At 41.4% G+C, this 26,298-nt stretch overlaps 1 protein-coding gene across 5 annotated transcripts in view; it reads left to right on the top strand.

The window, feature by feature from the left end:
* The window catches only part of GBE1 (1,4-alpha-glucan branching enzyme 1), a 221,155-nt gene that overhangs the window by 179,271 nt on the left and 15,586 nt on the right, over positions 1–26,298 (top strand). For all 5 annotated transcript variants that reach the window (XM_089682912.1, XM_089682913.1, XM_089682915.1 and 2 more), the window contains exon 16: positions 7,044–7,157. In XM_089682912.1, the coding sequence (XP_089539038.1) occupies positions 7,044–7,157 (114 nt within the window). The remainder of the gene's footprint in view (positions 1–7,043; positions 7,158–26,298) is intronic.

Below are 26,298 nucleotides of genomic sequence, written 5' to 3'. Positions count from 1 at the left end.
AGTGTACACACTCATGTTTAATTTGAGGGTATGTACATGCAAATTGGAGGAAGGGTTTAGGAATTACAGCTCTTAAGAATAGCCACCCCCCCCCCCTTTTTCAGGGGACCAAAAGTAATTGGACAGTTGAATCAAAAGATGTTTCATGGCCAGGTGTGGGCTACTCCTTCATTATTTCTTCATCAATTAAGCAGGTAAAATGTCTGAAGTTGATTCTAAGTGTGGTATTTGCATTTGGAATCTATTGCTGTGAACCTACATTATGCGTTCAAAGGAGCTGTCCATGCAAGTGAAACAGGCCATTATAAGGATAAAAACTAAACAAATCCATCAAAGAGACTGCAGCATTATTAGGAGTGGCCAAATCAACCGTTTGGTACATTCTGAGGAAAGAAGAACACACAGGTGATATCAGCAACATAAAAAGGCATGGACGTCCATGGAAAACAACAGTGGTGGATGATCGCAGGATCCTCTCTATGGTAAAGAAACAACATCCAGAGTGAAGGACACTCTCCAGGAGGTGGGCGTATCATTGTCAAAGTCTACAATCATGAGAATACTTCACAAGGTCAAATACAGAGGGTTCACCACAAGATGCAAACCATTCATAAGTCTTAAGACCAGATTAGGCTTTGCCAAAAAAACATCTAAAAAAGTCAGACCAGTTCTTGAAAAGCATTCTTTGGACGGATGAAACTAATATTAATCTGTACCAGAATGAAGGGAAGAAAAAAGTGTGGAGAAGGCTTGGAATAGCTCATGATCCAAAGCATACAACGTCATCTGTAAAACATGGTGTTTAGAGATATACTGTCAGCCCAGATTCAGCCAAATGTAGCAAAGTTGATTGGAATGCGCTTCACAGTACACATGGACAATGATCCGAAACATACTGCAAAAGCAACCCAGGAGCTTTTGAAGGAAAAGAAGTGGAATATTCTGTAATGGCCGAGTCCCAACCCAATTGAGCATGCATTTCACTTGCTGAAGGCAAAACTAAAGGCAGAAAGACCCACAAACAATGAACAATTGAAGATCGCTACAGTTAGAGCCTGGCAAAGCATCAGAAAAGAGGTAACCCAGTCTTTGGTAATGTACATGGGATCCAGACTTCAGGCAGTCATTGTCAGTAAAGGATTCTCAACAAAATATTACAAAAGAACATTTTATTTATGATTATATTAATTTGTCCAATTACTTTTAGTCCTTTGCAAAAGGGGGGGTGGCTACTCTTAAGAGCTGAAATTCCTTAACCCTTCCTCCAATTTGGATGTACTTACCCTCAAATTAAACCTGAGAGTGTGCACTTTCAGCCCATATCCATTATATAACTATGGCTTGAATATGTTTTTCTAAATACCTGAAAAAACTAAAATTGTGTGTTTGTCCAAATGGGAGGAGTAGTGCCACATCACTGATGTCAGTGGGAGGAATAGTGCCCCATCTTTGGTGTCAGTGTGGGAGGAATAGTGCCCCATCATTGGTGTCAGTGGGGGGGGGGAATAGTGCCCCATCATTGATGTCAGTGGGAGGAATAGTGCCCCATCTTTGGTGTCAGTGTGGGAGGAATAGTGCCCCATCATTGGTGTCAGTGGGGGGGGGAATAGTGCCCCATCATTGATGTCAGTGTGTGTGTGGGGGGGGGAATGGTGCCCCATCATTGGTGTCAGTGGGGGGGAGGAAATGGTGCCCCATCATTGGTGTCAGTGGGGGGGGGGGAATGGTGCCCCATCATTGGTGTCGGGGGGGGGGGATAGGGCCCCATCATTGGTATTAGTGGGGGGGATAGGGCCCCATCATTGGTGTTAGTGGGGGGAGAAATAGTGCCCCATCGGTGTCAGTGGGGGGAGGAATAGTGCCCCATTGCTGGTGTCAGTGGGGGGAGATATAGTGCTCCATCATTGGTGTCATGGGGGGGGGGAAATAGTGCCCCATCATTGGTGTCGGTGGGAGGAATAGTGCCCCATCATTGGTACTAGTGACACCAGTGATGGGGCACTATTCCTCCCACTGACAGCAATGATACCTTGCTGACCCCTGCTCCAGCCTGGGCTCGCTCCCTCCCTCTCCCATCTACAGCCAGCATACCTGGCTGCAGCAGAACCCTCTACATGGTACAGACACTTACCGGTCAGCTTTCTTCCTTCTCTGGCCGCTCCCTCACTCGATCTTCTTTGATCTTCGCGCTGCCGCTCGGCTCCTCCTCTCCAAGCTCCATCTCCTCGCCGGTGATTGGCTGCCTGTGTGCCTCTCCTGAGCTACAGTTTCGGCGGCCAATCACCGGCGAGGTGGCGGAGCTGTTGAGTGATCCCGGGGGTGTGGCCAGAAGACAGGGGCGGCATGTCATCCTGCCCACACATCGCGGTCCAGGGAAATGTGGGTGTATCTGCATGTGGGCGGACCCGCCTGGAGACGGAGAGGAGCGGTGTCTAGGTTCCTAAGACTATTAGAAATATTAAGGTGGTTTTGATATTCGCTGCAATATTTTGTAAATCCGCCATTTGTGGCATCTGAAAGATTTCAGACATGGAGGTCAGCTGTTCCCCTGTGCTAGAACTCGTGGCAGAGGCCTGTGCGATTGCAGCCGGAGGCGACTCCGAGCTCCGTGGGGTGCATCTCCATGTTGGGACCGGAACATAGGTGGAAGTTGCCAGCCCAATTGAGAATGAGTCTATCGGTACTGAGAGGGAGCTCTTCCTATCTTCCCCATGGTCGATTTGTGCCTAGGATGCTTTGCAGGGCGGTTAAACTCTCTCACGCGGTATCGGAGCTTCTCTACAGAACGTCCATTTTGGCTGCCGCCGGAACCATGCCCCCCCAGGCACTCTTGATAGGAGTGTGTGTCACTGTTTCCTCAGTTTTATTGACCCCTGCTGCAGGTGTAGGTGGCATCATAGAAGGAAGATTTCTACTGAACCAGAAGTCAACAGCACAAGCGACACATCGCATTGAAGGTAATATCTCTTGTACTGATTTTTTTTTTTTAGGCTTCTAAGATCCTGGGTCTACAACTTAAAAAACAGGATTTTGGACTTATAGGTAAAATCTGTTTCTTGGAGTACAGTACAGGACAGTGGTCCCTCCCCTCTGTTCTTTATGATTTTCCTATTGCTTGCTGCAAACCTGTGGCTAGCTAGGAGGGGTTATATGAGGGATATAAGAGATGTCCCTACAGGTTTATTTTTGCCAGTGTCCAATCCCCTGATGGTAGCATTCTATAATTATGGTTGAGGTAGAACTATAGGCAACATTATAACCCCTGTCAGTTTTTTTTTTCTGCCATCTGTGTCCATTTGGGGAGATTTACTTTCATCTCTTGTCCCACAGAAAAAACAGGAAATGCCTACAAATTAACACCTGGTTCACTAATGTTCGGGCCACAATTTGCATGGGCAGGAGAGCCCATTCATTTTAATGGACTCCTTTGCCCCAGGATACGCAGGAAAAAGGTCCCTGCACTACTTGGGAAATCACAGCCCGCATGGTAACCGAGGTTCCCGGTATGGTTGCGATTTCCAGTGCTGGCGGCGTGCCATTAGAATTAATGGCACCCTCCTGCGGGTCCTGCATTCCTCTGTGTGGGTGGTGCAGCTGCAGGTATTTGTGCTGGTCCCGCAGTGGCACCACAGATGTGAAACAAGCCTTAGGGAATTCTTAGTGGCCCCCCCAGGTCACCAGAATATTTTGCATTTAAATATACTTAAAGGCTCCATGCACGCTAGTGTTTTCTTAAGCTCCTAGAAGCTATTATGAGCATTATTTTTACTCCTAGAAGCTAATAAGGTTATTCTCTGTGTCCATGCACTATTGTATGCTAGAAGCATTATGCGCTTCAGCGTTTAGGAGGAAAAATTGTTTTTGTGGAGTTTTTGAGAGCGTTTTCCCAGCAGAAAAAAATGCTGAGCACTCCTAAATGCTTCTAAATACTAATAAAATGCTCCTAACATCTTTTTTCAAGGTTTTTTTTTTCTTTCACATACTGTTAAAACACTAACATTCCTAAACGCTACTACAAGCTGGCACAAAAATGTTTTTATCAGTAGTTTTTATCCAGCGTTTTTTGGAGCTTATAAAAAATGCTAGTGTGCATGGAGGCAAAAAGTTTTTTTCTTCTGCTCCTAGAAGCTGAAGCTTTAAAAAAATCTCTAGATTGAAATAGTGTGCATGGACACATAGGATACCACTATTTGCTTCTAGAAGCAGAAAGAAAAAAAAATGCTCAAAAGCTGCTGCTAAGAGCATTTTTTTATGCTAGTGTACATGGAGTCTAAAAGTTAAAGATCCTGTGTCCTCTACTGTACTCCAAGAAACTAATTTAACTAGCATGTCAAAAAAATGTTTCTTCTTTGCACTTATCAAACATATTAAGAAAAACACTCTTGATGGTATATTTAACAGGCCAAAAGAAGCAAATAAGAGAATTGCATTGTCAGGATTTACATAAACCTTATAGTTTAGTTTATAAAATAAATCCTTTACAGGTTAGTTGTATACATTGCATAGAAATTGGCATATATTGTACAATCATGTCTTTGTTCTGAAGCTGGTGTTTGCTTCCTCATTTCTTAAATTATCTTCTACATGATAAGCATATACCCTCATTATCACTGCCTGAACTATCTTGCATCCTATTTATAAGGAAATCACCAAAAGGATTGCCTTTGCAGCTGTGTTTTACTATTTCACCAGCTGTTTTTCTTATGATTTTATAAACCCGTGAAAAGGAAATCGTCAGAAATGATCTTTAGAATTTTCTATTATAATTTGAATCTATTGGTAAAAAATTATGAAAAGCATTTCAAGCTTCTATGGGGTCCCCAAAGGTGGCATGCTTTTCCCTAACTTTTATTAATGAAGTATATCAAACTAAAACTTTTTTTTTTTTTTTCATTTTTTAAGTAGTGTATGAAAATAACAAAATCCTGAAATTCCTATCAGAGTTTTTCTTTTTTTTTTTTTGCTGTCTTGTGTCCTATTTGGGAGTATTCCCTCTAGGTAGGGAGTTGAAGAAATTCTCTCCAAAGGGTAGAAAATTCTCTCTTAGACTGGGGTCACCTATTCAGGTGTTCCCTGTGGAAGGTTAAGGCCCCTTTTACTTGACTGTTCTGATCAGGCCCGCCTGTCAGTTTTTTAGGCGGACCTAACCATTCAGCCCTATGGACCGGCAGTTGTCATAGGACACAAGTCTACCTCCCATCCGGTCCACTGAAAACAAACAACTGCCCCCCTCCATCTAGGTGGATCAGTTCGGAGGACATTCAGGTATAAATGGAAAGCTGGTCCGTTTACACCCAGATGCCCATAGAGCAGAGCAGGTTCGGTTTGTGTCCGCTATGCAAAATCTAAGTGGACACAGACCTTTCATCCACCTGCTTAGCTCTGCTCAGGAGGGGATCCGTGGACGGATCCCCTGCTGAGCAAATCGAATTCTGCCCCCTGTGAAAGAGACATTACTCTCTATTCTTGTTCTGCGGGTAACTCAGAATTTTAATTTCCCGTGACAATTGACAGGACAAAAACAGAGGGTGAATATCCCCAGCAGAGACCCAGACAGCAATAAAAACTTGACAGGAATGCTGAGCCTTTTCTCTCTAGGGTTAATTTAAAAAATGCAAAACTGGCATCCCTTGTAGCAAATAGTTTTCAAATATGTCTCAACTCCTCTAGCAGGGAATACCTCTAATATGATTTAAAGTGGACCTTAGCTGGAAGTCCAGCTAGATCACTTCAGGCTGGCTCCTTTTGCAGGTATAGCTATGTAAAGAATTAAAAATACTGTTTAAAATAAATTCTTAAAATAAAATCATTCCACCCCAAATATACAATATATACTACAAAATAAACACATACATTGCTCCCTTAAAATTCACAAAGCTCACAAAATGGCAGTCCATTCACTTCTGGGTTGTGCGGCGTGATGTCATTGGCTCCTTCCTAAGCATTACATCACAATATCATGTGGCTGACAGTACAGTGCATGTAACCATGTGAGTGTATTTTTTATTTGCAATTTGATTTTAATAACATTGTGGTTTTGAGGCAAAGAGCGCTATGATCATTTACTTTTTTTGGGCTTCTGGTATTAATTTATCTGTGGACAAACCTGGATAGAGATGGATTGAGAGAGCTGGGAGTCACCCTGCCTAAAGGAGAAGGTGCATTAGACCTATAATTTTAGGTCAAGCAATAAGGTGAGAGCATTGGATTGAAGGTGGTGTGATTGCCCTGTGTATGGTGAAATTGGTGTTGAAATAGTATCCAGTGGAAATTGGACACAATGGGGATGATTTACTAACACTGGAGAGTACAAAATCTGGTTTAGCTGTGCATGGTAGCCAGTTAGCTTCTAACTTCAGCTTGTTCAGTTAAGCTTTGACCAAAAAAAACTGGAGGCTGATTGGTTTCTGTGCAGAGCTGCACCATATTTTCCACTCTGCAGTTTTGGTAAATCAACCCCAGTGTGTGTCATAACAAGATAAGGAATATGGAATATTGATTAGGAATGAACACTAACATATATTTGTGGTTGACTGATAGAATTTATTTTCGCTGTTTTTTATCTTTTTTTTTTTCAGACTTTTTTCCACTATTTATACACATTATTTAATATATTATATGCAGCATTGTATGAGTTTGGTATAATACTGCACAGCACTGTTCTTGTATTGATTATATGTGTGAACACATAGGGTTCGATGGAGCTGGATCAGCTTCCAGGTTTTATTGCCAAAGCTTAATTGAACAAGCTGAAGTTAGATGCTGATTGGCTACCATCCACAGCAACTGTGCAGCAACAGTTTTTGCACTCTCCAGTTTTAGTAAATCAACCCCACAGAGTGTGAGCAGCAGTAATAATATTTGTGTAGAAAAGGCAGGAGACTTTTGAAGGTTGTTCTGGAGGTTTTTTCAGTTATTTTTATTGTACTATGTATGTTTTTTTTTGTGGTGTGCAGGCTTTTGTTTTTTTTAAACAGGTTTTGGATTTTAATTACTTTTTTACAGTCTTTATAGAATGTTCCTTAACAGTCTGGTTTAAATATATGATAGCACTGGATACTGATGCTTCAGATTATGGAGGTCATCAAAGAATTAATCACAGGACAGAGTTCTTCTCAGAAAATACCCATTTCAACAATCGTTCAAATTCACTTTTGGTGAGTATTATATTTCTATTAATCCGCATGTAAATAAATATCTAAATCAACACAGTTCTATTATTGAGAAAGGCCTCTTCCAAATGATTTGTATGCAATAAAAAGATTGCTTAGAAACCAACATGGTTATGAGGATTCATCTTTCTTCCTGATGAATACATATGACCACAGAGAGCCAGTCATGCCTTTATTTTCTCTCCTGAAACATGTCTTGAGATAAAATATCAGCTACACTGGGGGTGCGTTGTTTTCAGTGAGATACTTATTTGCACATGCCTCTTAACCATCCATCATTTGGATCCAAATCCCTCCATCTTTCTTCCCTCCTCAGTTGTCCCTCTTTTTGGTCTGATGTGTAACTAACCATGAAAATGTACTATGTAACTACCAAAAGTTAAATAGTTAATAATTTTATAAAGTGAATGGGTGCAGCGCCTAAATAAAGTACATATGAGATATAAATATCTATAATTAAATACATTAACATAAATTCATAAGTGAAAAGCTTAACTTAAATCTAAATTACCACCATAAAGTGAATCAAACTATTAGTTATTAGAAACAGAGTGCTCAGTCTGAAAAGAATGTCCAGAAATCAAAATTGAACTCTTCATATATAACAATTCATCTGTGCAGATAGTCAGACAGTGAAATCTGCTTGCATAAATCTACCATTATGCACTCACCAGAAGACAAAATATAATGGCATCCAATGTGTGCTAAAACCTCCACAGATTGCTCATCTTTCAGGTATTGCCGCAAACGGCCAACCATCCTATAAAAAGCAGCTCACTCCTAGGACAAGTTTACTGAAAGAGAAATACCTGAGACACCAGGGAGGAGACATGTCCAGCATCGAGAAAATACATTTTAGGCTCAGTGTGGTGAGTTTCTTTTCGTAGGATCGTTGGCCATCTGCGGCAATACCTGAAAGATGATTTGGAGGTTTTTTAGCATATTGGACACTATTATTGTTTGTCTTCTGGTGAGTGCATAGTGGTGGGGAATTTATGCAAGGAGATTTCACCGTTTGACCATCTGCACAGATGAATTGTTATATATGAAGAGGTCAATTTTGATTTCGGACTGAGCACTTTGTTTCTAATCACAAATAGTTTTATTCACTTTATGGTGGTAACTTAGATTTAAGTTAAGCTTTTCACTGATGAATTTATTGAATTAATTTTTGAATTTATTTATATTGATATTTATATCTCATATGTACTTTCTTTAAGCACTGCACCCATTCACTTTATTCATTAATTTTTTTTGCTTGTCACCAATTTTGAACTAGCTGCTTCCCCCTCTAAGCGCTCACTTTTTGTTGTTGATCCTAGTTAATAATTTTAGTTATTCTGCAGTAAAACTTTCATCCTACCTATTAATTCATTTGCCCTTTTGAGAACCCACCATAAAAGAGATTTAATAGTAGAAAAAAAACTATTCTGGGTTTAACTCTTGTGCTGCCAGGCCTTGCGCTCCACTTTTAAACCCAGGTGGCCAGACCATTTTTGCAGTTTTTCCATTGCTTTTCCCTTACAGCTTATAGGGTTTGGAAAAGACCCCCCCCCCCCCCAAAACCATATATATTCTGAAGGCACGTGACCAGTGGAATAAGAAGAAAATGCTACTGATTTTTAGGGCCCCATGATATTTGCGCAAATGTTATAAATCATTATTTTCGCTAAAAAATACATTATAATCATCATTAACAGATACAAACACAGCACATTTTACAAAATTCCTAGTAAATATAAAAGCTTAACCTGTAATGAGTTAATAAATAACAAATATTTGTAAAATTTAAATTGTGCCTTTTTGCGAAATGGTGGAAATTGAACGTATGCAAAACTGTAAATAACCACATTTCTCTAAAACTCTGGAGGTTTTACTTTTTCACTTACAGCTTTTAGAGTTTATAGAACCCCTAAACCATATATTTTCTGAAAGCATATGACTAGTAGAATAAAAGGAATGTGCTACTGATTTTTAGGGACCCATGATATTTGCACAAATGTTCATCAAACAATATATACACTAAAATCATTATTAGCAGATACAAACACAGCAAATTTTACAAAATTCCTGCTAAATTCCTACTAAATGTAAACGTTTACAATAACCAAGTGTGTCACACTGCGCTGTCATCCAAATAAAACCAAAACTAAATCTAATGCATATAAAAAGGATGCAAAATCTGAACACATATAGGCTTTACACAATTTACACAATAAATTATCAAAATGAAAATAAAGTATAGCGCAACCCAATGTGCAAAATTAATATATAAAATAATTATAACCTAAACATATGTACAATATTCATAAAGTAAGTAAATGTCCATGAAATCCATGTGATATGAACAGTTCCCATTCACCAATCCGTGATTCCTTATAATCTTCATATTCATCAATATGTGACAAACCACCTCCACCAGAAGAATTGGCCACTCACCTTTAGAAACTGACCCCTAAACCAACAGGTAGTCAAATATGTTTTCCTGTTAATGGCATATAGAAGATCCAGGTTAAATTCTGCTGCGTTACCGTACACTCCCAGCAATATCAATCCATCGTAGAATAGAAAAAAGAGCCCATAGTGTTCTCCATATAACACATTTAATAAAATAAGTGGAAATATACTTACAATAAACGGCACTCCACTGTGCGGGTTTACACTCCAAGTAATCACAATCAAGATGGCTGCGGGATGATGTCACATGCTTGGCACTGTCCTCCTACATGCGTAACATCCAAAGGCGGGGCTTCCTCAGTAGATGATTTCCTCATAGTTGTAAAAGACCCCCAAACAATATATTTTCTGAAAGCACATAACCAGTAGAATAAAATGGTGCTACTGATTTTTAAAGCCCCACAATGGTTGTGCAAATGTTTATCAAAACAATATTTTTGCTAAAAATACACTAAAATCATTATTAGCAGATACCAACATAGCAAATTTTACAAAATTCCAGCTAAATTTCTTATTAATGCAATACAGGTTAAGCTTTTATATTTAGTAACAAATATTTGTAAATTTTAAATTGCGCCTTTTTGAGAAATGATGAAAATAGAACGTATGCAAAAATGTCTCTAAAAATCCAGAGGTTTTCGTTTTTCACTTAACAGCTGTCAGAGTTTGTAAAATACCCTTCAAACCATATATTTTCTGAAAGCACATGACCAGTAGAATAAAAAAATGGTGCTACTGATTTTTTTAGGCACCATAATAGTTGCGCAAATGTTTATCAAATCGCTATTTTCACTAAAAAAAAAAAATCCTTATTTGCACACAAAACTACAACATAAATTACAAAATTCCTGTTACATTCCTACTAAGGCCTCGTTCAATGGGGTGTGGTAAAGCGTATGTTCATGGAGGGCCCTGTTTACCTTCACGGGGATGTACAGGTGTTCCAATTCATGTCAACTGGGACACAGCAACTGCAAGGACAGATTTGACATCTGCATGGCTCCAAACACAGACAGTGTGAGTTAGAGACATGCACCCACATGGATGTCAAGTTGGGAGCAGGGGCTGTGTCGATGCAATTGATATGGATGGGACTGCCTGCACAGGAATGCACAGAACACCTGTGCATTCCAATGCAGTCGCTGTCTCCCAGTGACACTGCCTGTGTGGGAATGCATGGAATACCTGTGCATCCCTGTGCAGATAAACAAGGCCTTGCTGTATTATGCCCTGTGTAAACAAGGCCTTAGGCCTTGTTTAGACTCGCGGTTGGGGGCTGTAATTACGTAGTTGAGCTGCATTTTTGCTGACTGCCAAACTCCCCCGTTAAGCTGCAGTAGGCAATGGAGTTACAACTGGCTGTGAGCAGGCGTCGCATAGCTTCCTCAGCGCCTCTTAGTAGCCACTGGAGCACGATCCCAATGTGGATTGGGCATCAGAGGCAAGGGAGATTTAGACGCATCTAAATCTACCCTTACGATGTTTTTTATTTTTATTCTTTTCTTACAACTTGATTTTTTTAGCCTCATGCACACTGCTGCTCTTAAACGTGAGTTCAAGAGCTTTACGTGTTTTTTTTTTTTTTTGCCAACTCCCCTGAACTCAACTCAGTAAAAGCCTATGCGTCCATGCGCACACAGACTTTTATCAGAGTTTACCAACAGCAACGTTTAGTGCCAGTTATTCGTCCCTCTCTTGAACACAGAAGAATCAAGTTCAGAAAAGGAACGTTTTGGCCAAAAAACACTAAACGAATCATAAATTAATCTAAATGCGCCAAAGTGCAAACCATTTTTAGCGCTTGGGTGTGTATTCATTTTAATTGGAAGTACTGGCCAATGAATGAATAAACGTTCAAGTGTTAAACGCGGTACAGCGTGTAAATATGTTTTGCCACGTTTAGCAGAAAACCGTTTCAGTGTACTTAGAGCCTTTTTATGTTTGAACAGGTACATGTTTATTTTAAAGATTTGTTTTTGTTTTTTTTGGAGGGGGGGGCTTTGGAGAGACATCAGTGGTCCAAACAGACCTCTACTGTCTCTTTTTTTGAAACAGGGAAAGGAACTGAAGATGAATGAGATAGGAATCAGACTCCTAATTTATTCATGAAATATTTCATTTGCAAACTGACGCAGAGCAAATACAATTTACTCTGTGCCAGTGATGAAAGAATACAGGAGTGATCAGTAGTGATCTCTGGCTGTATTCAGGATACACATTCACCAGCCCCCCCCCCCCCCCACACACACACACACACTCCATGCTGACAGCAATCTGCCATGCTGACAGCAATCTGTCAACAGCTGCAACCAGTGGGAGAGGAATGAGGGAGCTCCAGCTAGCAGATTCCAGGAGAAGGCACCCGGCTATAGGGGAGGTGGGGGGCACTAAAAGGGGGTCAGAGCGGTGGGTATCTACTTTAGATGATTGATCCCTGTGCAGCATCCAAAATCGGCCGGAAGGCAGAGGAGAGAAGCCAACAGCTACAGGGCAGCCACAAGGGGATCAGGGTTTGCAAGGGGAGTATCAGTGCTGGGGGGAGGGGGGAACAGAGTAGGGGAGGTGAAGCGCAGGGTAAGGGAGAGTTGGGGGGTGGGAGGGCATTTTAGGTGACAGCACAGGTGGGTGGAGGGGCGGGAGACATATCGGTGGGGGGGGAGGTCACATTTCAGGTAAATAGCTCTGATTAATGGTTTGTCAGCCACTGATCAAAGTTATCAGTTTATTGAGCAATGTATACTGAATAATTCTGCCATAAGTTCATGGTGACCAAATGAGCTTATAGCAGAGGAGGACCGCAGGTCCATATGGCGTACAGCTAGAAGCAGTGCTGTAGGGCTGTACAGACCTGGCAGGGAAAGGGTTAATTATTATTATTATTTTTTTTTGTAATTAACTTTTCATTAATTTTCAAATATTTACAATAAACAAGTTGCGTAGGTAAACATAAAGTAAAAGGAGAGAAAGCCAAAAAATAGGCTCATCGATGAGAGGTTCATAAGTACATAAAAACGCAGGAACAGAATCAGCGTGTAAAGCAATTAGGTACTCCATCTTTCTAATATCTGCTATAACCTTCATCAATTCCAGCAACATGGGGGGTATAGAAGAAAGCCGATGCATGGGAATGGTTCTCCTGGCTGCCGTTAAAATGTGAGTGGAAAGTTTCCGTGCATATTTGGAGAGATCTGAAAAAGGTAGGCCCGGCAAAAAGTGAATGGGCTCAAATGGGATAGGAGCCCGCAAAAGTAACCACAATAGGGTAAGGCCCTCTCTCCAAAAAGGCGCAATGGACCAGCAATTCCAATAAATGTGGAAGAGATTGCCAGTTTCCTTGCCACAACGCCAGCAGGCAGAAGAAACATTTGGGTTACGAGAATAAAGAACCTCAGGAGTCCTGTACAAAAACATCAGAATTTTATAAGTATTTTCTTTATATACTACATATATAGAAGATTTAGAGGTGGCTTCCCAAATCCTGTTCCATTGATCTAAACCAATATCTCATTGGAGGAGTCGGGGCCATTTACGCATATAAAGGTGAATATTAGTAGAAAGGGGGCAGGCATCTAAAAGCAGCTTATACGTGGCGGAAATTATGCCCCGTTGGTATGGGCCTTGGATGCAGATATGCTCAAAAGGAGTAGGCATCTCGAGTCAGAGAAGAGGCTTTGGAGGAGAAAAAATGACATATCTGTAGATAAACAAAATACTGGTGGAGTGGCATATGAGCGGCTTTTTAAACATCAGGAAAAGATTTAAGCTTGCGAGTCGCTGGATTGACCAAATGTCGCAATTGGAATAGGTTGGCCTCAGCCCAAGGACGCAGACGAGCCATGGCCAGACTATCCGGGAGGTTTGGATTGAAAATGACATTGTTCAAGGGAAAATACTTGGAGCCTTGGGTGAATCTAACCCTACACCTCCTTCATATAGATAATGTGAACTGCATGGGTCCAAGCAGGAAACGTTTGTGAGATGATATGTCAGCATTGGTCATAGAGACCAAGGGTGCGTTGGACTGAGTTGTAGTGATTCAATCTCAGTCCATTTATTAGGGGAGTGCTTGGAGGACCACGAGACAAGGGTCCGGAGGTGGGTAGATAAATAGTATGTTACAATGTCTAGAGCCCCCAGACCCCCCTATATCGAAGAGAAAGAAGAACAGTGCGGGCAATCCAGTGCAATTTGTTTTCCCAGATGAAACGGAGAAAAAACTTCTGAAGAGAGTGCAATTTGGGCATGGGGATAGGGACAGGAAGTGTTTCAAACAGATACAGAAGCTTGGGCAATATAGTCATTTTTAGTACGTTAATCTGTCCAAGGAAAGAGATTGGAAGAGTATCCCAGGATTTTAAGGACTGGGAAATTGCATGGAACAGAGGGGGGAAGTTACCCACATAAATGGAGTGATATGAGGAAGTAAGGTTGGTACCCAAATATTTCAGGGAGTGAGGACACCACCAGTAAGGATAGTTTAACTGAAGGGAGAATTGGACTACAGGTGAGATATGGAGTGGTAGTTCTTCAGTTTTATACGCATTAACTTTATATCCCAACAAGGCACCAAAGAGTTGTAAAGTATGGTGCAAAACAGGTAAGGAAGTTTGAGGCTCCGTCAGTGTCAGTAAGATATCGTCAGCGAACAGGGATAATTTAAAATCACAGTGAGTGCGTATCCCCTGTATATTCGGGTTGGATCTAATGGCGATGACCAAGGGTTCCAGAGGATAAACAGCAGGGAGGAAAGCGGGCATCCCTGGCGCGTACTGTTTGACATCCAGAAGTAGGGGGACAAGAATGATGCTAATTTGACCTGGGAGGTGGGGGTGGAATATAGAGCTTTCAGGGCTGCCATAAATAGGCTGCTAAACCCAAATCTCTCCAGGACCAGAAACATATAAGGCCAGCTAAGTCGGTCAAATGTTTTTTGGGCGTCTAAGCTCAACAAGAGAGCAGGAGCCGAGGACTTATTAACAAGATCGATCAAATCAATAGTCCTCCTAGTATGCGCGTGTAAAATCGTGTGGGGGCAGACCTTTCGAAAGATCTTGGAACAAGGAGAGAAGATGGGGGGCCAGGGTGCCTATAAAATTCTTGTAGTATGAGTAAGAAAGACCGTCCGGTCCTGGGGATTTGTGTGTAGGGCAGTGTACTAGATGACAACATCTAGTAAATCCTCAGAGGAGATGTCCGCATCTAGAGCCAAGACATCAGAAGGTGACAAACCTGGAAGACGCAAGGGGTTGAAGAAAGCATCAAAAGCCACCTTCTGGAGGGGGGGGGTGGACATCAGGGGCTAGGCAACTATATAGCATCTCATAATATTCCCCAAAAACTGTAGCCATTACGTGCAGGTCATATGTGGGTCTGCCATCCGAATGGAGTAGGTGACCTGGCAGTGAGGGAGACTATTTACACACGTGATGTGGTTTGTTAGAGAATTCATAGAATTTCTGCTTAGCCCAGGCAAGGGACTGGGCAGTTTTGTGGAGGTCAAGGGCTTAGATTTGGTCACGCAGGAGGGATACTTTCCGAAGCCGAGCGATAGACGGTTTGTCTAGGAGCCGTCCTTCGGCTAAGGACAGTTGTCTTAAAAGGGATTGTCTGGTGCTTACCGAGGCCTTCTTTAAACGAGTGCCCATAGAGATACAAAGGCCTCTAAAGACAGCCTTGTGAGCCTCCCATAGGGTTGCAGATGAGGCAACTGAACCAACATTGCATTTGAAAATATGCATCCAGCCCCTGAGAGAGTTCCTCCCGAAGGTTTGAATGCAGAAAACTCTCATTGAGGCGCCAGTGACAGACTTTAGGGGGAGAGGTAGGAAAAAGGAGATTAAGCATTAGAGAAGCATGATCTGACTAAGTTATAGGGTTGATCTCGGAAGAAACCAAAAAGGGGATCAGGGGGGCGGTGACAAAAAAATTATCTATTCGTGAAGATACGCAATGGGGAGTAGAGTAAAATGTGAACTGTCTATGGAGAGGATGCCTAACCTGCCAGGCGTCAAAAACGCGATGCTCCCTTATCAGTTTACGGAAAGCTTTTGAAGAGGAACATTGCCTTTTCGAGGGAGTAGATGCAAAGAGAATCTTCCTATCCTTGTGAGGAGACATAATCAAGTTAAAATCTCCTCTGATCATGTGTGGAGTAGATAGCAAGTACAGTTTGTCTAGCGTTTGAGAGAGAAATGTCAGCTGACCAGAATTAGGTGCATACAGGTTCAAAAGGACAAGCAGGAACACTTATACATACATTCCAATAAAACATAGCGACCCAGTGGGTCACCCCTGGAGGAGGAGACCCGTAGGGGGAGTTTTTCCAAATCAATACAGCCACTCCAGCTTTCCCAGAGGGGTCAAAAGCTGAATAGGACTGTGGGAAGTTCCTACAGGCGAAACGAAAAGAGCCACCCTGTTTGAAATGAGTTTCCTGAACAAATATAATATCTGCTCCCAAGGATCTGAACTCCTTCAGAGCCATCCACCATCTTGGAATGGAGTTAAGACCTTTGACATTATATGACAACAGCCTTAAAGTCATCATAAAACAACATTAGGTATATCAGCTGCGTAACCGGAGTATGCAAGAAAATTATCATCCATGAGGTAAACAGAAAACAACAGAGATAGAGAACCAGGCAATTAACAAGGCAAGGAGTCTGTTGCATGGGTATATAATGAAATATATCACTCAAAACAAAGGATCACAGCTAGAAACAAAGATATCATCAAAGATATACACCCAGGAAAATTAAAATATCCCGAGTCGTCAAGGCCTGGCGTTCCAGGGGTCGACACGGCAACTGGTCCATTATGGCAGATGCCTACCTCAGAAAAATGCAAAATGTTTATAGTTAAGACATAGTAATACAAACTTTGTTAAGGCACACAGAAAAAGTAGACCAATTAAGAGGGCAGGAGACCCTCCAGACAAGAGCATCAAGTGGCAGAGCTCATCAAACCAGGAAGTCTTGGACTTTGAGGAGTGCAAGGGAAGCGCTTCCTTCCAGGTTTAGCTGGTGTACAGATCTTCCACAGTGCGATGGAGGATCAGGATGGGATTGGAGGTAGCGGAGATGCCTCGTCCAGCAAGGGAGGGAGCCCCAGCTATTTGAAAAAGAGTCTACTTCATGTAGGTCACGGAGTGTGACTTGGGTGTTATTCTTGGAGACAAAGAGCTTGAAGGGGAACCTCCACTGGTAAGGAACTTGATGCTGTTGGAGATGAATGGTGACCGGCTTCAGGACCCGTCTTTTGGCCAGGGTGATGGGAGATAAGTCACTGAACATTTGGAGCCTGTCTCTCTTGAATTCCAAAGAGGGCTTATTACGAGTAGAAGAGAGCAGGGCTTCTTTACAGTCAAAGTAATGAAATCGTACGATAACAGCCCTAGGTTTTGTGCCCTTGGAGGGTTTCGGACCTAACAACCTTTGGGCCCGATCCAGCCACCAATCAACCTCTGGGACCTTAGGGTCTAGAGTGGTGAATAGGGACAACCGGTGGCGTTGGAGTTGAGAATCAGAGACTGTTTCAGATTTGCCACGAATACGAATATTCTGGTGGCGCTCCCTATTTTCCAAATTTTCCTGTGTAAGCTGTAATTGAGACACAGAATGTTTCAGGCTGGCATCATCTTCCTCCAGAACATGGACATATTGTACCAGTTAGTCAAATTTAGTCTCAAGATGGTCTGTACGGTCACCTATCTGAGTAATCTCCCCCCTAAGCTCCTGGGCCAATTTCTCAACTTCAGCAGAGATAGTGGCAGTAATGTTACACAAACATACTTGCAGTTTATCTTCCAAGGTGCCCACCGTCAATGCTGGGGTCGCTGGCGAGGATTGTGAAGTTGCAAAGGGGTCTGCGTGCGTCTATAAATAACAAGCTGAATGGAGGCATAAATGTTTGTGGGTACCACTAATGGAAATAGGTACTGTCCAGTAACCTTATGAAAAAAAGAACAATATGAACAGAGTGTTCACAAAAAAGCGATTACATAAAGGACAAGGTGGTACACCAACATGTAATCATGTAATGCTTTTATTAGCAAAATTGCAGTATCAAACAGTTTAATGAAGACTGCACAATAACCATCACCTCACCTGTAGACAGTATACACAGTACAACCTAAAAACAAAAATAAAAAAGAGACATCATGGCTAGGCCAAAGTGCATGGAATGCTGAATGGGCAGCAACTAAATTGTCTTCTGCCAAAACAGCAAACACATCGGGGTGCACCACAGGAATAAATTTGTAAACCAGATGAATTGTAAATCAGTGCAAATAGACCAACTGTATATATGTTGGCAATATGCTGTAATGGATATAAATCTAAGCCTATCACAATATGTGAAATATCACAGGCCCAGATATGGGATAAGTCACTTAGTAAAGCAGTTCCTGGTAATAAATCAAGGCAAGCAGAGTCGATATTCAAAGATGTTTGTAGAAGTGGCGACAAACTTGGATGAAACCTCATCTTCTCAGCAGGTTGCTGAAATAAGTATTAATGACTTTGATGCACGTCATGCAGTGATAGTAATGATAACCTCACAGGATCAATAGGTAATTGATATAGCGTAGTTGTATCCGTAGTGTGAAGTGCGGTGTCGTCCAGGTATGAGTGGAGTGTAACAACTCAACACCTGCTTGGCCACTTGAAAACAAGGTCAGCCTTCCAGGGATGGACAATTCCTTGAGGGGAGTTTGTATGGCAGCCGCCTTATCGGGACTCTTACAGGCAGAGCCCTGCCTCCAGATAGGTGTGCCGTCCGTCAGTGGTCTGCACTGGAAAGTTGCCGTGACTCCTCGTGTCACCTCCCGGAACAAGGTGTGTAGACTCAGTGAATGCGGCCAGCTGTGACGTCACTAACATATGACATCAATGTGTTTCACCGATGGGCGTGTCTCACTCAGCTTCATCAGGACCAATGGGAGACAAGTTAATATGATCATTTATAGCAGGCAACCCTGCCCATTTATGTCAGTCATATGCTGCTAACAGCCGTTGGTATTTCATTAAAAACATCAGTACATTCATTCTACACACTTTTAGGTGAATCAAAGGGTAAATGAAATAATAATCTTAGAGTGAATAAAAGAAAAGGAAATATGCAATACTAGCATACAAGGTATTTGACTTTCATGGGATCCGTTAAAATCCCTAAGATCCCAATTTTTAGTTTTACAGACAGACTTGGAGATCTAATTCCACATTTAACCCTTTAGGATACAGAGTATTCAGTTTATAAATTCAATGTTTTTCGCATTTTAACGATTCCCTATCAAAATCTCCTCTTAATGGGAATTAAGGGCATAGAAACCCTTTACTTTGGTCCCCTCCAACTTACTACCATGGAATATCAGGAAATGTTGAGCCAGGTTACTATCTGGTTCTTTTGACTTAATATCCCTAAAATGTTCACCTATATGTATTTTAAGTTGCCTTCGTTTTCCCCACGTAAATCTTATTACATGGGCAAGTTAACATATAGAGCACTTTAGATGTAGAACAATTAATACGACTTTGAATTCTATATTGAACATTATTGTCAGAATCTGAAAATATGTCTGTGTGGTCAACATATCTACACATCTGACATTTACGACAGCTAAACATTCCTTTTGAACGTGAGGATAACCAAGTGATCTGCTCTATAGGGTTATAGTCAGAATGGATTAGAAGGTTGCCAAGATTTGGAGCTCTCCTCGCCACCATCTGTGGGTAATCACTAATTTTCTTAGTTTAGGGCATTCCATGAGTATCCTCCAATGTTTTTCGAACACCTTTTTAGAAAGGCGATTTTAAATCTATCATAGATGTAAGTTTAATATTCATTGTGTTGTAATTCAATTCCTGTATGAATATTTATTTATTTCAGGTACTTATATTGCGCCGTCAATTTACGCAGCGCTTTACATACAGTATATATTGTACATTCACATCAGTCCCTAACCCTCAAGGGGCGTACAATCTAAAGTCCCTAACTCACATTCATACATATACATACTAGGGACAATTTAGACAGGAGCCAATTAACCTACCAGCATGTCTTTGGAGTGTGGGAGGAAACTGGAGCACCCGGAGGAAACCCACGCAGTCACAGGGAGAACATGCAAACTCCAGGCAGGTGGTGCTGTGGCTGGGATTCGAACCAACGACCCTAGTACTGCCATGCGGAAGTGCTAACCATTTAGCCACTGTGCTGCCCATATGAATAGATTTAAATCCTCAACACTCCCTTCCCAAACAAGAAATACGTCATCGATATATCTCAACCAAATTTTAACATGAGTTAGAAATAATGATGATCTGTATACTAGCTGCTCTTTCCAGTACCCCAAATGTAGGCAGACATATGCTGGGGCCCATGGTGCTCCCATACTAGTGCCTCTAATTTGTTGATAGAAGCTATTATTGAACTGAAAGAAATTGTTATGCAAAGCAAAATCCAAAAGTTCAACAATAAATTCGTATTGCCCGCCCATATTGGGGTAATACATCTCCAGAAAGTAGCAGATGGCTTTCTGTCCACATTCATGGGGAATGGACGTATAGAGAGATTCAATGTCCACTCCCACTAGAATGGAATCGCCATCGATTACGAGTTCCTGAATTTTTGCCAGAACATCCTTTGTATCTCTGACATAAGATTTTATATTCTGAATCATTTCCTTAAGAAATAAATCTACATATTTACCTGTTCTCTCAAGGGGTCCATTGATAGCTGAGACTATTGGCTGATCTGGTGGATTTCGTAAGTCCTTGTGGATTTTAGGTATTAACATATTTTTCTCTCCATAAAATGCACCTAGATTTTCCTAGGAGGAAAACAAGAAAAAAATCTGTACAGGAAATGACCAGAGACTGCGGATGTACTACAGGAGATGACCAAAGACTGCAGACATAGTACAGGAGATGACCAGAGACTGCAGACATAGTGCAGGAGATGACCAGAGACTGCCGACATAATGCAGGGGATGACCAGGGACTGCGGACATAGTGCAGGGGATGACCAGGGACTGCGGACATAGTGCAGGGGATGACCAGGGACTGCGGACATAGTGCAGGGGATGACCAGGGACTGCAGACCTTTGGGGAGCGGGTACCCGAATTTGACAGGTACACATTCCCACTTCCGCTTTTGCCAAGGCGATCGGAAGAGGAAGTTGTCCTCCTTCCCTGTAGTCTTCTGGGACACATGGCAGGTCCCAGAAGGCTATGGGGCCATTCACAAAGCGCAGCGCTTCTTGTGCATGCGCAGTGGGCACCCGGCTCTGAGCCGCAAGCTGTCACAGCCAGGTGTCCACACTGAAGATGCCGGCACCGGGGAGAGAAGACAGTCGGTGAAACTAGTGCTGATGAGTGAGACCGAGGAGCAGGTTCTGCTGCACAAAAGAGCCAAGCAGCCGGCCCGGTATTCTAACACGGCGGCAGCGACGGGGGGAATACTGGGCCGGGCGCTCCATATTCGCTCCATAAGCTGCACAGACATTTTCCCCCATTTTTGGGGGGAAAAAGGTGCGTCTTATGGAGCGAAAAATATGATACATAGAAGGTTGGATAGTTAAATTCATCTACCCTCAAGTACTTTTCTAGTGAGTAATTTAGCTTATTTCCCTAGAGATAACATAGAGGTACGTTTTTTAACCAGGATGGGGAATGGATTTTCAGATACTTTACGATATGTATTCAGATCTCCTAGTTGGCGTTTAACTTCACATAATTTTCTTCTTTTAGAGTTCTATAGCTTGCTATGGGGGTGCCCGCTGCTCTGTGTGCCATTCACACATGGAGCTACTGCTTGGCCCCACCCCCTCTTCTCATTGGCTGACTGGTTGTGATTAACAGTAGCAGGAGCCAATGGCTCCCGCTTGTTGTCTCATTCAATGAGGAGGCAGAGACCCAGGATAGCTGAGGCTGTCTTGCTCATCGCTGGATTTTGATGGGGCTCAGGTAAGTATTGAGGGGGCTGGGGACACTGATGCACAGATGGTTTTTTACTTACAACCGCTTTAAAAAATATTTATGGAATTTTCACATGTACTGTATGTCTAGCATTAGTACTTGAAGGGTTTTAAATTAGCTCATACAAAAATATTGTTTTTTTTTTCTCAAAGTTGTTGGTCTTTTTTTTTATAGCGCAAAAAAGAAAAAAACGTACATTTGATCAAATACCACCAAAAGAAAGTTCAATTCATGGGAAAAAAGGACGTAAATTTAATTTGGTTGCAGCATTGCATGACCGCTCAATTGTCAGTTAAAGTAACACAGCGCCGTAATGCAACAAAATGGCCTGGTTAGGAAGGGGAGTAAATTCTCTTGACGACAAATGGTTAATGTGACCTATAAACTGTACAACTCAATATAAAAACAAACTGAAATATTTTAGGGGGAGAAGTAAACATAAAAAACTAAAACAATGTGGTTGCATAAGTGTGCACACCCTCTTATAACTGGGGATGTAGCTGTGTTTGGAATTAAGCAATCACATTCAAAATCATGTTAAATAGGAGTCAGTACACACCTGACATTGTTTAAACTGCCTCTGATTAGCCCCAAATAAAGTTCATCTGTTCTAGTAGGACTTGCCTGACATTTTCTTAGTCGCATCGTACAGCAAAAGCCATGGTCCGCAGAGAGTTTCCAAAGCATCAGAGGGATCTCTTTGTTAAAAGGTATCAGTCAGGAGAAGGGTACAAAATAATTTCCAGGGCATTAGATATACCATGGAACACAGCGAAGACAGTCATCATCAAGTGGAGAAAATGTGGTGCAACAGTGACATTACCAAGAACTGGACGTCCCTCCAAGTTGATAAAAAAAAAACAAGAAAACTGGTCTGGGAGGCTGCCAAGAGGTCTACAGCAACATTAAAGGAGCTGCAGGAATATCTGGCAGGTACTGGCTGTGTGGTACAATAATCTCCCATATGTCTGGGCTATGGGGTAGAGTGGCAAGATTTTTCTTTTTTATAAAGAAAAACATCCAAGCCCGGCTAAATTTTGCAAAAACACATCTGAAGTCTCCCAAAAGCATGTGGAAAAATGTGTTATGTTCTGATGAAACGAAGGTTGAATTTTTTGGCCATAATTCCAAAAGATATGTTTGGCTCAAAAACAACACTGCACATCACCAAAAGAACACCATACACACAATGTAGCATGGTGGTGGCAGCCTTTGGACTGCTTTTCTTCAACTGGAACTCGGGCCTTAGTAAGGGTAGAGGGAATTATGAACAGTTCCAAATACCAGTCAATATTGGCACAAAACCTTCAGGCTTCTGCTAGAAAGCAGAAGAGGAACTTCATCTTTCAGCATGACAACGACCAAAAGTATACATCCAAATCAACAAAGGAATGGTTTCAACAGAAGAAGATTGAAGTTTTTGAATGGCTCAGCCACAGCCCATAACTGAATCTGATCGAAAATCTGTGGGGTGATCTGAAGAGGGCTGTGCACGGGAGATGCCCTCACAATCTGACAGATTTGGAGTGTTTTTGCAAGAAAGAGTGGGCAAGTATTGCCAAGTCAAGATGTGCCATGCTGATAGACTCATACCCAAAAAGACTGAGAACTGTAATAAAATCAAAAGGTGCTTAAACAAAGCATTAGTTTAGGGGTGTGCACACTTATGCAACAATATTATTTTAGTTTTTTATGTTTACTTCACTCCACCTAAAAGATTTCAGTTTGTTGTTCAACTGAGTTGTACGGTTTATAGGTTACATTACAGGTGGAAAAGTTCTGAAATTATTTATCTTTGTCTCATTTTTTACATCACAGAAACCTGACATTTTAACAGGGGTGTGTAGACTGTTATATTCACTCTAAATAAATATTCACTCCAACCAGAAAACCGTTTGAACTTCATATATTTATGAAAAGAAGCATCATATAAATACATAACAGTAAATCTAGTTACATGCACAGAATCTCCCCACAGTTCCTCTATTTAAGCCAGTGGTTCTCAACCTTCCTAATGCCGCGACCCTTTAATACAGTTCCACATATTGTGGTGACCCCCAACCATAAAATTATTTTTGTTGCTACTTCATAACTGTAATTTTGCTACTATTATGAATTGTAATGTAAATATCTGATATGCAGGATGTATTTTCATTGTTACAAATTGAACATAATTAAAACATAATTACTATCACAAGGGGGCAGTATTCACATCAACCACAGCTGAATATAAAAAGACCGATCAGCATCCAGATTACGTTCCCATGGTACAGATATTTTTTTTTGCAATAGTTGATGATTTTACAGTACATGTTTTTACATTTACCCAGTAATTATAATTCATGAAGTGTCGTTTTACCTCCAATACTGCTGCTTTCAACACAGTAGCTGCTTTTAACAGAGTATGTGGGCGTATCTGCATTAGGGCAGACCCGCCTGGAGACGGATAGAGGAGCGGTGTCTCGGTTCCCAAGACCATCAGAAATATGTGTTTTCTGGTGGTCTTAGGCGACCCCTGTGAAAGGGTCGTTCAACCCCAAAAGGGGTCGCGACCCACAGGTTGAGAACCACTGATCTAAGCCTTCCTCAACCTTTTCAACACAGAGGAACCCTTGAAGTAACTTTCTGGTCTCAGGAAACCCCTGCTACCAATGACTATATCTACAACTCATGATGCATTAGTGTGATGTTCAGTGGGAGAATGCTCCTTACACTTGTGGTCATTGGAAAGAATTACCCCCTTACAAATAGCTAAAAAGATCATTGCTGTCAGTGGGAACTTATCTGAGAGGCAGAAATTGCTCAAGGAACCCCTAGCAACGTCTGGAGGAACACTGAGGTTCCTTGCAACCCTGCTTGAGAAACTCTGATGTAGACAGAGGCAAACTCTAAGCTACAAGTAGCATACATATTTTCATTAGAACAATGTGGAGATCCAGGCTAAGGCCTCATGCACATTGAACTTTTTTTAATTTGGCGGTAAAGGACATCTGGCTTTTTCTGTGGCGTTTAGAGGCAGAAAAAAAATCCACAGCCGGTGTGCCCAGGAGCAGCAGCGTTTTGGCAGAAAGAAATGTTTGATTCATCTAAATGCGCATTAACACTAGGTGCGTTTAGCACTTGAGCCTTAATTTATTTCAATGGCCAGAATAAATTATTATTCTGGCCAATTAAACGAATAATGAAATTAATGACCCACCTAAACACATTTACATTTAGGTTTCAAGCATTTTGTGTGCTAAAAATCTGCTGCCGGGAGGAAAGGCATCTAGGAGGGATGGTAAAATGTTCAGTGTACATGAGGCCTAAAGGTCTAGCAATTAACAAACATCAATACACATAGATAGATACCAGAAGAAAAAAACATCTGTTGGCATGCAGACAATCAGGGTCAGGTGAAGGTGGGAATCACGACTGTTTAACCACTTCAAGTCCGGACACTTTCACCCCCTTCCTGTCCAGGCCAATTTTCAGCTTTCAGCGCTATAACATTTTGAATGACAATTGCGCGGTCATGCAACACTGTACCCATATGAATTTTTTAGCATTTTTGTGAGACATAAAGCTTTATTTTGGTGGTATTTATGCACCACTGGGATTTTGATTTTTTTTGCTATATAAATGAAAATGTCAAAAAATTTTGAAAAAAAGTTTTTCTTATAAAATTTTGCAAATATTTCATCATAAATCTTGGCCAAAATGTATTCAGTTATCTTTTTAATAAAAAAAAAAAATAACCCAAATTAGTTTATAACCAAAAATTATAATTTTTAAACATTTTTTTACACATATTATTTTTATATTATTATTTGTTTTTGGTGACACTGTACTACTTGTGGGGAGTGATGAAGATTTTTTTTTTTTTTTACACTGATTGCTTTTACACCCATAAAGGATGTAAAAGCAATCATTTCTCCTTCTCTCTGGCTGCATTCTTGCAGCCATTGAGAAATTCTGTGTGAGCTGTGATTGGTCACAGCTTGTCACATGGTACAAGGCTGTTGTGAATAGCCTTGTACCATGTGACATCTTTCTTACTACTCTGCATGTGATCACTGATTGGCCAATCAGTGATCACATGATTGGGACCTCGTACAGAGGTCCCCTATGACGATCGGTGTTCCACTGTGTCCGGAGGGCACCGGATCGCGGTGCTTCGCGCTCCCAGGGAGCGCGCACAGCTTGAAAAGGCTTGTGCCTTTTATGAACGGCAACCCGCCCCTGGACTGCCGCCGTCCTGCCATTTATAAAAAGCGGCCGGACAGGATGTGGTTATAGTAAAAAAAAAAGCCCTTTCTCAAGTGAGATCTACCACCACCTTCCAGCCATGTTTGATAATTGCTGTACTTTGTGCCTGGGTCTCCTCCGTGTGTTAATGGAAATGTATTTGATGCTTGTAGCTGAGCTTTTTCCTTTGTCTAGATAGATGAACTTTTTCATGTATTTTGATTTACTGTTATGTCTTTATATGATACTTCCTTTCATAAGTATAAAATTCAAAAATTTAGATGCCTATTATTTTTTAGAGTGTATTATTCTTAGGGTTTTCTTGAGGAAACCCAGTCTATGGTTTCAGCACCCTTATTTATGTAATTAACCCTTTATGCCCCATTGTTGTGATTTGGGTGGGCATTAGTTTACTTTTTTTGTACTAATATACTATTCTTGTACCAGCAACTAAAGGCCAGGCTCCTCTT

This window comes from Staurois parvus, unplaced genomic scaffold, assembly GCF_062004578.1.
Source record: "Staurois parvus isolate SC_StPar_1 unplaced genomic scaffold, SC_StPar_1.0 ptg000299l, whole genome shotgun sequence".
In the NCBI taxonomy this organism is placed as follows: Eukaryota; Metazoa; Chordata; class Amphibia; order Anura; family Ranidae; genus Staurois; species Staurois parvus.
The sequence above is the reverse complement of the archived record's forward strand: the minus strand, read 5'-3'. Positions and strand labels throughout refer to the sequence as shown.